Source organism: Micropterus dolomieu, linkage group LG02, assembly GCF_021292245.1.
Source record: "Micropterus dolomieu isolate WLL.071019.BEF.003 ecotype Adirondacks linkage group LG02, ASM2129224v1, whole genome shotgun sequence".
Taxonomy (NCBI): domain Eukaryota; kingdom Metazoa; phylum Chordata; class Actinopteri; order Centrarchiformes; family Centrarchidae; genus Micropterus; species Micropterus dolomieu.
The window spans coordinates 1,525,738-1,538,827 of NC_060151.1; the positions used below are offsets into that span (position 1 = coordinate 1,525,738).

At 40.3% G+C, this 13,090-nt stretch overlaps 1 protein-coding gene across 2 annotated transcripts in view; it reads left to right on the plus strand.

Moving 5' to 3' along the window:
* The window catches only part of pdxdc1 (pyridoxal-dependent decarboxylase domain containing 1), a 67,138-nt gene extending 54,364 nt beyond the window's left edge, over positions 1–12,774 (plus strand). For both annotated transcript variants that reach the window (XM_046070019.1, XM_046070010.1), the window contains exons 16-23: positions 1,408–1,513; positions 1,644–1,818; positions 3,404–3,522; positions 3,623–3,738; positions 4,462–4,554; positions 4,879–4,975; positions 5,374–5,472; positions 7,387–12,774. In XM_046070019.1, coding sequence (XP_045925975.1) covers positions 1,408–1,513; positions 1,644–1,818; positions 3,404–3,522; positions 3,623–3,738; positions 4,462–4,554; positions 4,879–4,975; positions 5,374–5,472; positions 7,387–7,673 — 1,092 coding nt within the window. In that variant the 3' untranslated portion in view covers positions 7,674–12,774. The remainder of the gene's footprint in view (positions 1–1,407; positions 1,514–1,643; positions 1,819–3,403; positions 3,523–3,622; positions 3,739–4,461; positions 4,555–4,878; positions 4,976–5,373; positions 5,473–7,386) is intronic.
* The last annotated feature ends 316 nt before the right edge of the window (positions 12,775–13,090 follow it).

The window sequence follows — 13,090 nt, forward strand, 5'->3', positions numbered from 1 at the left end:
TTTTCATCCTTGGTTCAAACCTATAAAGACTGCATTTCCTGTTAAAGAGGATAAACCAACATGAAGACCAGAGAGCTGTCTATGGGAGAAAAGCAAGCCACTGTCAAGCTGAGAAAAGAAGGAAAATTGACCAGAGCCTTTGGACAAACTACTGGTGTAGTCCAACAGGTCGGCCAAGGAAAACAACAGTTGTTGATGACCGAAATATGGTGAGAGCTGTGAAGAAAACCCCCAAAACATCAGTAAGTGACATCACCAACGATCTCCACAGTGCAGGGTGAAGGTATCACAATCCACTGTTGGAAGAAGACTAGTGGCCACACCACAAGATGCAAACCACTCATCAGCAGGAAGAATCGGAAGGCCAGATTGAAATTTGCAAAGAAGTACTGGAACACAATCATATGGACTGATGAGACCAAGATTAATCTTTAGCAAAGTGATGGAAAGGCCAAAGTGTGGAGAAAGAAGGGAACTGCTTATGATCCGAAGCATACAAGCTCATCTGTGACGCATGCTGGAGGTAATGTCATGGCTTGGGCGTGCATGGCTGCTTCTGGAACAGGCTCATTAATATGTATTGATGATGGAACTGATGATGGTAGCAGCAGAATTCAGAAGTGGACAGAAACATTTTGTCTGCCAATTTACGGAGAAATGCATTGAAACTAATGGGGAGGAAGTTTATCATGCAGCAGGACAATGAGCCAAAGCACACTGCCAACAAAACAAAGGACTGTGGAAGGTTTTAGACTGGCCAAGTCAATCACCTGATCTTAACCCAATAGAGCAGCATTTCACCTCCTGAAGAGGAGACTGAGGGGAGAAACACCCCGAAACAAACAAGAACTGAAAGAAGCTGCAGTAAAATCCTGGAATAGCATCACAAATGAAGAAAGCAACAGTTTGGTGATGTCGATGGGTCGCAGGCTTGAGGCAGTTATTGCAAGAGAGGGTTATGCCACCAAATATTAAATGTTATTTACTTTAAGATTATTTATTCCATTACTTTTGCTCACCTAAGAATTCTGTGATCTAATACAAACGGTGACATGTCCTGAGTTGTTTAACACATCTAGATGTGAATACCAGGAAATAAAAGCTGAAATTCTGAACTCTTGTCTCATACTCATCTTTTGATCTTAAACCCAAATATCTTCAGTGAACAACAAAAACAAAGGAATTTGTTACCGTTCCAATACCTTTGGAGGGGACTGTAAATTCCAGTCAGAAATAGCATGCATACTGTACATGAGCTGATTTAGAATACTACCATGGAAACTAAATACAGTACACCTTTAAGCTCTCACTCTTCTACTGTATTGTGTGCTATAAGCCTAAAGAGTGAGACCTGAATCTCTTTCCACAAAACAAAACATTTTTGTTTTAAATTTTTCCTGGGTGTAGCTGGGTGAACAGCTGGTCCAGCTGGTTCCCAACAGTGGGCTAGATGTGGTGGAGCTTGAAGACGAGGGTATATGTGTTCGCTTCAGTCCCCTCCTGACTGCTGCAGGTAACATGAACACACACACAGAAACACAAACACCACATCCTGCTTGATACGTTTAATATACGTTAAATACTGCCAGGAAACAGTCATGACTCTCTTTCTCCCTCCCTCCCTCTTCCTCCCTCCCTTCAAGTTCTGGGGACCCAGCAGGAGCACGTTGAGGACCTGGTGGAAAAGCTGTCAGACCTGGTGCCTGTGATGAGCTCCACATTGTGCCTCAGACAGGGCTTCAGAGAGGAAACCCACCGACACTCACCCTCGCTCACTTACATAGAGGAGCCCAGCTGGCCCGGCCTGGGTGCTGTCCGGTGAGAATGGATAGGCTTTAAAGTAGCTGCTGTTGTATGGAGGGGCTGGACTGGACTACTATTAATTGTATTTGGTTACAGGTTCTTTAAAGAGATCATATTATGCTTTTTATTGAGTTATATTCCCACAGACAGAAAACATTGCTCCGAACCTCCAGAAAACAGCTTGTTTGTAGTCCATCCTTTTCCTTTTGTTCTCTGTGACGTCACAGCAAAATGCGCGTCATAATGCTCGCCTGGCGGCTAGTCTGAACGCCCTCAAAAACACAGGTTGAAAAACACACTGAGCTTCCAAACACTAGCTACCCTCCAGGCAGTCAGTGGACATAAAGTTGCTCCTGTGATGTAGAGACAGAGCTCAGTTAAAACTTTAAGGATGAAAGAGACTTTTGTTACAGATGAATAACTCACCACTCTGAAACTCTTGCTCCAGTCCATGTTAATAAGCTGGTCGGTACAGCTGTACAGCTGTGTGTGTACAGCTGTGTTTACTGGCTTTTCACAATTGGCTACTCCCAACAAAGATCCTATATAGGCAAGATGTATCACTCCATAGCTAAAACGAAGCGTTCAACTCAGGGTGAAAAGAGGAGCTGCAGCAATGTGCAATATGAAAAAAGATATGGTGTTTTTTTGAAAATGAAACCATGTAAACCTGTTCTGGTACCCCTAAATAAGATTTTGAACCTGAAAATGAGCATAATACCACCTCTTTAATATTCTCAGTGCAGCAACCACAATATGCTGCTTTACGTTGAACAAGTTGCCTCGCTTGAGAAAACTCTTAAGAGCCACAGAAAGAGTGACATGTCCATGTTACTTCTCTGTAAAAGCCATGACGGCAAATTAAAATGAGTAAATCTCAAATGGAATGTACTTGGATAGCACCTTTTTTAGTCTTCCAACCACTCAAAGCTCACGTCACATTCACCCTCTCACACACATTCATACACTGATGGCAGAGGCTGCCATGCAATGTGCCAGCTGCTCATCAGAAACCGAAAGTAATCATTCACACACCGATGGCACAGTTAGTTGGAGGTATTTGGGATTCAGTATCTTGCCCAAAGATACTTCGACATGCAGACTGGAAAAGCCAGGGATCACAACGCTCTTAAGCCACGCCCCCTAAGTGGATTCACTGTGAGACTGTGAGTAAGCCCTCCTCGCTCTCTCAATGTTCATTAAGGCTTCAACAGCAGAATACATTCTGTCACTGATGCAGCCTGAGAGAGAACTGAGAACACTCTTCCAGTCTTCCTTCTTATCGTAACTCACCACTGTTCTCCAGCAGTGACACCTCTCCCTCTGTGCACCAGAAGCCAAATATCCTGCGTGCGTTATGGATCATTCTGTAGCAGTCCTGTTGTGTCTGCATGAAGACTTGATGAACATTTATGGAGCAGACATCTCTGTCTGCATGACAAAAAGTCATCACTTTAATAAACAGAGGAACCCAGAAGTGTTCCAAATTAAATTTTTACTTGCCATCCTTTTTAACAATATTGGGATTTGTCGTGAACATTTTTTCATGGTGCTCAGTAGGATTCAGACATGGGTCTGTGACAGATATGTTGATGTTCAGGTACGAGCCTCAGGCTGAAGGAGTGGATGAGAGCAGGAGGAAGCAGGAGCTGGAGAAAATCAACACCGAGCTGCTGAAAAAACTTCAAGACCTCGACACTGACATCATCTTCTCAACCGGTTAGTGCTTCTTCACATCTTAGAGGCCCGTGAAAATTGTAACACAGTATTCATCTTACGACATGTTTCTCTCTCCTTTTCCATCTCCTCCGCTCCCCAGGCCGTGAGTTTGAGGGGGACTGTATCTTTGTCGGCATGGTCACTGACGACATTGATGTTTCAGAGCTGGTGGATACAATAGCTGCTCTCGGGAGGGACATAGAGGAGAGCGGAAGGGTAACTAGCTATATTCATTTTATAGGATCCTCAAAGGTTGTTACAGTCAGAAAAATCAAAGACTAAATGAACAGTTTCTCACCCGCGTTGGATTCTGCCTGACCGCTCTCCTGGCAGCTCCTAACATATTAGGACTTCTCTGGAGCGTTCCTACAGAGATAGCAGAGATAGATCGGAGTCATTTCCTGAGTTAAGGAAGTTGATGAAATGCTCTGATTGCAAATATGTGCCATTTTGAGAATGAGTGGCCAGTTAGGACCTATTTCCTACTCTGAGACTCCCACCAATCTCTTCATACACACACCCTGATCGATCAGACTAAAAGGCTTTTCTTAACATGACACCATGATAATTCCAGCAGAGTTACAAAGGAGTTTGAAAGCAGGAAATATCAAAGGCTTCTAATGTTAAATGTCAGATTTTCGTGTTAACTGTCTCAGAAATGAATGATGGATGGTTGTGTTCAAGATAACAGCACAGGAAGAAATCCATCACAACGACCTAGAAAGTATTCATGATCATAGATATCATAGAGAAAATACCTCTTTTAAGTTGTGTCCCAGGTTGTTTAAGTGGAATGAGCATTCAGCTTTGGTTGGTACGCAATTATTTTTGATGTAGAAAATGTATATGAGGATCTCCTGTTCATTGTAACACACAGTATGACTACTGTGTTGTCATGGATATTACATTTCTGAATTGTAGTGCTTCTCTCTTGTGTAGCTGTTGGAGAACATGACGGAGGTGGTGAGGAAAGGCATCCTGGAGGCAGAGCTGCAGCTGCAAAAGGCCAATGAGGAGAAACTCATGGAAGAGGTGTGCATGTGGATTTGCTGCTATTGTGTTTTATTATACATTTTGAATTTTATACTTTGAAAACGACCAAGCTCATCTTCACTACTTAAATGAGTCAGAGGTTGGGGTTAGGATTTGGGATTTAGAATTAGAGGAGGGGTCGAGTTAGGTTTAAGTAAGGGGTCAGAGAACAGATTATCCCCAGTATAGTTAGACTAACATGATTTTTGCTCTCTCGCTTCATTGGTTGTTAATGTTCTTGTGGGGTTGTGTAAAGGTCTACATGTGAGTATTCAAATCCAATCCATTAAAATGTTTGACCTCCTGTGTCTCTGTGTGGTATAGGGGATGATTAGGCAGATTCCTCTGGTTGGCTCTGTGTTAAACTGGTTCTCTCCAGTTCAAAGCTCCATAAAGGGCAGGACCTTCAACCTGGCTGCAGGTACTGTGTGTCACTGTGAGACTGTAGTCTCCCGGGACAGTTGTAGATAACACACAGCAACTGTAACATTTGAACCCAGTGTCACATGAATATGATTGTAGTTTTTTCAAACTTCATCCAACAGCTTTGTCATTGTCGTTTTTGGAAATGTTCCAAGAATGAGTGGACAGTTGTAAAGATCTCATGTTCAAATATGTCTAAAATATGCATATGAATTGAAAGACGCCACTTTTAAAACATACTGAATGTACTGTCAGACAGGACTGGGACCAGAGCACTGTGTGTATTATGCTGATTAGCTGTTAGAAAAGTATCATGATAGTGTACATGGTATGTACCTGTATGTGTGTCAGTATTTGTGTAACATACATATGCATGGTGATGGTGTGTGTCCATAGGTTCACTAGACTCCACTGAGGTGACATACTCCACCAAGGCCCAGACAGGCAGGCCGTCCCTGCAAGACACTCCAACCTCTGCATCAAAGAGACTGCCAGGTAGGATTGTCTCTGTCTGTCACAGACTCCTGACGACAATAATAATAATAATAATAATAATAGCAGACCATGGACTTACCTGTACTCTAATAGCTCACATGGTAAATTCCACATCATTAATCCCATCAGTGCAACAACAGTTTTGCTTACCACTCTGATGCTCTCGCTTCCTGTCTTTTTTAAATTAACTCACAAGATACAAACAGAAAAATGAGATAGATACATCGTTCTGATAATGAACACACCATTCTAACCCATATGCTAATGCACCCCTCAAACAATATCAGTCATAAACATTATTACTATCCTTCAATTTTCACTGTACTTTGATAGAAATAAGTCAGAAATAAGAATTATAGATTTTAAGATTTTTAAAAAATGGTGGTCTTTGTTTTTTTTTTTTCAGTGACATTAAAAATGTTTTTCTTTTATTTTGCAGTCTGAAAGCTACCCTTTCCAACTTAATTTCTATTGCTTCAGTGATCCCGTTGGTATATTTAAAGCCACCCAGTTATTCATTCTTTGTGAGCATACATAAGGGGCACCTGTGGCTCATGAGGTAGAGCGGGTTGCCCGTCAGCGGTTCAATCCCCGGCTCCTCCAGGCTGCATGTGGAAGTGTCCTTGGGCAAGATGCTGAACCCTGAATTGCCCCTGGTGGCTGTTCCGCCTGTCTATGAATGTGTGTGAATGTTAGTTTCTTTTTCAGCAATTATGTTCAGTGTATGAGTGTGTGTGTATGGTGAATGCAGATGTAGTGTAAAAGCGCTTTGAGTGGTCGAAAAGACTAGAAAGGTGCTATACAAATACAGAGCAAGAGAAAGATACTTTTACTGTTTGCAAAGTTGAAGCTAAGGTTTTACAGACTAAATCTGTTAGTGTGTTTCACAGTAGCTTAACAATGATAAAAAAGAACTGCAAAGCCTGCTCACACCAGACAGTGGCACAGAGGAACATAAGCGTTGTGACTACTGGCAGGACTATCTGGTAAACTGTAGCTGGTAAGCTGATGGCTAACATGCTAGCCAGTCAGGACCATGCTGGTGCTAATGAGTTGTGATAGCTCTTTTTATCTTCTCTGTGCTGAGTTATTTACTCCCTTCTGACATTTACTGAAATGAATGAATTCATTCGGTAAAGAGTGATGAAAGTAGGAAGAAAGCTCTGAGCTTTTTAACTGTCAAGAAGCAGGCAAGGTACACGTCAGTTAATAAGCTCTTCAGTGCAGTCGCTAACAGGACAATAAATCCACACACTGTAATTGTACGTGGACTCCTATCTCAAAGCTGTCTGCAGACCATTCCTCCTCTGGTCTGGACAGTTATATCAGTGAATGGTCCAACACAGCTAATGAGCTACAGTATTTTTTTCCCAAGTCTATATTTATGTTTTCTATATTATGTCTTGTGTACTGTTAAGCACCAATATATACCAAGGCAAATTCCTTGTATGTGAAAATGTACCTGGCATTAAACCCGATTCTGATTCTATTGGTCAGTGAAAAGTGATCACAGATGTACTCTACGCCTGTGACTGAATGCAGCGATTGTTGCAATTCCATTGGAATTCAGTGTGTTTGCCCTGACATGTTGATATTGTCATGGCAAAATGTAAAGTGATGTGACCAGGCCTTTAGTGTCAAAGTCAGATTTTCATCATGTCATGCATTGATTGCATCTGAAGTTAGCACCTTCTTCCAGCTAATGTGTTCCGTGGTGTTTGTGGCAGGATAACATCACCTCCAACTTTGACACAGGTGTTGTGGACACCGCATGTTTTAATATGCACCTAAAGATTCTCAAAATGTAGAACCACTGGCCTTCATGTTACCAGTGACACTCACAGAATTCTGTGTCTGTTTGAAATGACATCACACTCACCTTGGGAACTTTCTGCCTTTGCATTTTCCTGACAGGTCAGAGGTTATTCCGCCGCTCAGCTGCAGGCTCCGACTCCTTTAGTGAGTCCAGCTCCATTGGACAAGCTGAGGAGACAACCGGGGAAGGGAATACCAGTCTGAATAGTAGCATCCATCCACCCACCTTTCCACCTGACCCTGAGGAGGACTCACACACTGCAAGTGATGTCACACCAAAGAACATCCAGGAGGCTTCTGCACAAGGACACACACAAGTGGAGGCTGACGTGGCCTCAGAGGAGAGGCAGCCTGAAGGCCAGGAGGTGGAGCAGAGTGGAAGATAGGATGACTCCTTCTGCACGCGTCCTCCAACTGTACTCTAAAGGGTAACAGGCTAACAGATGGTAAAAAGAAGGGTGTTCTTACATTTTGAATCTAACTCTTCCTGTTTTGAAGGGAAAACAGATGGAGCTGTTCTGTTTCAGGACAGCAAGGATGTCACAGTTATTGGGAAAATCCGCCCCTGCTTAATCTTTTGCTGTGATGCTTAGTTTAGGGCATTCTAGTTATTTAGGGATATAGTGTTCTAATATGATATTTTTCCTCTGCTTGTTGCTGCAGCATTCTGAGAAATGTGTTTTCACACAATTGTTCAAAGGCCTCCTAACCACTCCCAGAATTAGGCAAGAAAGTGTTGCTTTCATTCCAAAGTGTGTTGGCATACACAACACTGTATTATTATACATGTTAGTGAAATGAGTAGTTATGGAAAATGAAATATACGTGCCTCCTCTGTTGTCAGACTGCTTTGTAGCTGCACTAGAAATTATCCTGACAAATCATGTCACCTCTGATTAGGCATGTATTCACAGGGAGAACAAGAATGCACTAAACAGCAGAGAGAAGTGTGGCGGATTTTTCCTTTATTGGTAGAAAGTTTTTTTTTATCTGTTGATGACTTTGGGGTGTCATGTTGGATTCTAGAGCAGAGGAGCGCCATATTGCACACAGTCTCTTTAGCTTTAAAGAGAAATATGATTGGTTGTGGACCAGAGTCTCCATTTGATACTCCGTTCTCTTTAACACTCAACTGGAACTAAAGCAGCTCAATATTGAAACGGTGAGTGTCACTGCAATTAAAATGTTTAGATTCAACACTGTAAATAGTCTGCATAGATTATATATATCTGACCCACCCAATTACTCAATGTAATTATTTATAATAAAATAAATCATAATCAAAATAAACAAAGCATCATAATAAAAAATGCCTGCTGATAATAGCAGTCACCTGCTGACGAGCTTTAAACACTCACACACACATGTGGGCACTGCCCAACAATCACTGCTGGAGAAAAATAAAGATTTTGAGAAAAAAAACACAATGTTATGAGGAAAAAAAGAGTTTTGATTTCATTAGTAAAAGTCACAAAAATAGTTTAATTAATTTAAAGTTAGGTCATAAAAGAATGAAGTTGTAATTTTACATAATTAGTCAAATTACAAAAGTGTAGAAAAAGTCATATTACAAGATGAAAAAAGTATATAAGGTGTTTGAGAGTCTGGATTGTTATATTTAGAGACATGCACACATGCCTGACTATACACATAAACAAAAAAAACATTCTCCCAGCTGAATACAGCTCCGGCGTGTGTGTTCCACTGTGACACAGAGTCCTGTCAGACTGAGCTCAGCAAGATACCAGAGGAGACACTCAGTGCAACGCATATGCGTAGCTGCATTCATTTAATGTCAGTGCAAGGTGCTTACTGATGAAACTTAAAAGCTTGAGATCCTTCACTCATAACTCATAAATATCCCATAACATTACAAGTGTATTCTCCAAATGTTACAAATCTCTCTCGTTAAATTAAGACTTTGTTCCCATAATATCATGACCTATTCTGTTTCATTGTTATCACTTTTTTTCTTGAAATTAGAAATTTTCTTGAAACAGTGGTTCCAAATATTGTGACTTCTTTCTCAAAATCTCAAAGCTCTGTTATGTCAGTGGCCCTGCTACTCCATTGTACAGTATAAAGTGTAGCCACAGCTCCGGGAATCAGATTCCCTCTTTAATTGCACATGCCGCTGGGGTCAGAGCAGCAGAGTAGCCTGAGCAGAACGTGGCCTTCTGTCGCAGAGCAGCGTTGGTATAGCTTCAGGGGGATTTACTGTATTTGGAATTATTCTTTTCTTTGCCAAAAACATCCTGCCAGACCTGGGTCAAAGTACTTCCTAACCCTTTAAACACTATCCAGGTGCCATATTAGTGGGTCAAATGGATGCTTCTTTCTTTGTTTGTTTTGTTTTGGTTTTTGTTTGCTTATTTGTTCTTTTGTTTGTTTGTCTTTCTTGTTTGATGAACGTCCCATCTTCTGCTCTTTGGTAGAAACAATCACAGATTGCACAGACTGATGATCGTGAACGTGTGTGCATTTTATTTCTGTTTCTTTAAACAAATTGCTCAGAGCAGCTTTTAAGAACAGTTCATCATGGTTTGAGCTGTTCCAGTCTGGTTTAGATGTCTGTAGATTATTTCCCAGTGTGTGTGCGCCACACCGGGACAATGTCACACAATTTGTTCCACGGGTGGCTTTGGCCGTCCTTAATGAAAGTCAGTCGATCGGGAGAGAAATGTGGTGAAATCTGTGGTCGTCAGTCCAAAGTGAGGTCTTAGATCCCACTAACAACTGATTTAGAACTTTGGAGACCAACTTCACAATTGTACAGAGTCAGAAATTGAGCATCGAATTCTCACAATGTGACTGCTGTCATGACCCACATGTACAAATCAGCCAATCAGAACACAACATAAAATGACATAAAACATTGTAGCTGCCCTCAACATGCCATCAAAAATGATATCCCACAGTCTGACACAGATTGTGACCAAGGACAACATGGGAACAGCAGGAAGTTGAAGTGTTTCATGATTTATGAATGCACACTTATTATGAATGTGAACCCGTCCCACCTGTGATGGGAACTTCTTTGAACATGCAAACATCTGTCACCTGATATTTAGCATTTTGATGCAACTTTACACACTTTACAGTGAGGGATTATCATTGTTTTATAAGCCTTTTGCAGTTGAATGGGAATGAATGAGCCTCAGTGGGTTAGGCAGAATGGTTTAGAATTTGCTCACATGGAAGTGCCTGAATATAACAACGTAACACGAATTCAACAGAAGGTCTCTTAAGATTGAAAGCCCAAAACACACATTTGGCTGGAGTTGTCCTTTTGTACTCTGAGCCAGGTAATGGTGAAACATCTACTGTAAAGAGTTGTAAAATGTGGATTAAATACGGTGGTCTGATAAGGGATTAACACAGTGAGAATGAAGATTCTAAAATAATCTCTTTCGGTTTTATTGCACTTGTTCTGTAGATAATGTCTTAACTACTGTTTATTTAATTTCTTAAATATATAAATGAAGCTAAATCTTCTTAATGATTATTTCTGTTATGTGATTATAATGCAAAGCTAAATGAGTTACTTTACATGTTTGATGAAGAACTTTTGATTTGATATAATGAGATATCCTGGGCCGTCCTGCCTCTGTCACTGTCTGAATGATTGATTGTATTTAATAGGCAGAATCTTTTCTCTGGAATGTTTTCTACCATTAGTTTACAGTACAGAAACACTTTGACATATTTTGTCTAAATTCTTTCTCAACAGATTAAATTCCAGGTTTTCTAGCCTTGATGTCAGGCCACAGCTTTCTGTGTTTAGTTATAATCCTAAATCCTATGATCTTTAGTCTTCCTCTGTACTGTTGGGAGTAGGCCATTCAATGCAACAGGCATGTTTGTGGTTCAATTAGTCAGTATACATTATTAAAAACATGTGTAATTGTACCCCACATGTCTGACAAACAGAGCAATAAATGAAACCAACAAGAAAACAAAAACAGTGTCAGGCATTAATAACAAAAAGCACATTTATGGACAAAATGGAAAATCAAGTGTGTATAAATGCATTTTAAGAGCATGTAACAGAATTTTACAAGTTAAGGTAAAGTGGTTTTACTATAGTCATAAAACTAAAAGAGGCCGCAGTTGTAAAATAAAACCGCAATGCTGGACTTAAAGTAAATTTACATATGTCAGAAACCTGCTTTCAGAATTCCTGAACAAAAGAAGATTAAAAAAAAGCAGTCAAAATGATAAATAAAAATGACTGAAAAATAATACTGATGATAACCAGAGGTGTGGATTTGAGGCAGACTTCAGTGTTGTACCTCATGACTTTGTTTGGATTTCTTTCCGCTCCAGAGTTGCAACACGATTTTGGCTGTTTACTTTCCTGGCAACAGATATACTGCGAACTGCACCAGCAGGAGGGACAATCAGCTCAGAATTTACAAGTGATAGTACTTACAGTAGTTACAGGAATAACACACCAAGACACAAGTGATCAGTTTGCTTTGAAAAATCTCCATGTTCATTTGACAGTAATTCATTCTTAGGGAGTTTTAGTTAATATGTAGGTAAATTTACCTTACTAACTTAAAATTTGAAATTGGCAATGACTTGTTGATGGACTTGAAGCCCGATGGACTTGAAGCCCAAGGGACTTTGAGACTTGTGTCTTGCAAAACTGTGACTTGCCCATTTAAATTCTGCACTGGTAGTAATAATTTAATTTTCAGATACGCTATAGACAAAAGATATACATTGTTGGACACCGCAGCCTAATTGGAAAACATACAATCAATAATAATAATAATGCAACAAATCCTAACGTTGTGAAGCTCCGAGGTGTTACTTCAACTCATTTTTGGGTCTGGAGTTAGAGGTCTGTGTGTGTTGTTTTTTTTGTATTGGACTAGATTACATTGTAAGGTGTTGCTGTTGTTTGTCCACATCTTTTCCTGGGTAGTAAGTCTTGTATTGCATTACACTGTAATAGTGATGAGTAACTAACCATGATCATATAATAAATTAATATAACAATTAATAATAACATCACTCTTCATATACTGCCTACAAGAGTTGGCTAGTTGTGTCTTTTGGATTTGAAGTTTATATCTCCCCCTATGAATGGGCCACTGGTATTTAAAGGTTGGATGCTTTAATGCCAGAAGGCATATTCAAAACCACAAAATATTCTGAGTTTCTTGTTGTTATATATACAAGTATTAATTTCAACAGACATGATTATCCCAGAGGAGCATTATAAGCAAAGGTGTCTTATTTGTGTTGGACGGAGAGCAATAAACCAATAAACTGTGGATTTATTTAGTTTCCTCAGTGGAAGCAGTTTACATTACTTGTTACAAAACTGTGATACACCTCTTGTGCCCAAAGGTGGTGGAAATGCATTAATGGCTAACATGAAAATGAATGGAAAGGGAATGACTTTTGATAATTAACAGTAATTGAGATTGATGTGTTGCAAAACCAAACGTTTTTATTAAATCATGGATTCAGGAAGCTGCTGTTGTTTTGCCATCATTTTCCTTATTAGTTTGAAACAGGGCAAATGTTTTCAATTATTGTTGTTACATTTAGTGAAAAAAACTTTCTCAACAAATGCCCATGAGGAATTTTGCAAATCCCCAAATATGTAGGAAGCTTAATGTTGGGATAGGCAACGCTAGAGAACCAGCAAGTATCCAACTGAAAAATCCCACCTCCTCCCGTAAGGCATCCCCCCAAAACAGATGCGCATGCGGAGTGAGCGCACGGGCAGAGCCAGCATGATTGGCCTGCTTATTCTTATTACGGTCCTGACATCCACAAATACCGG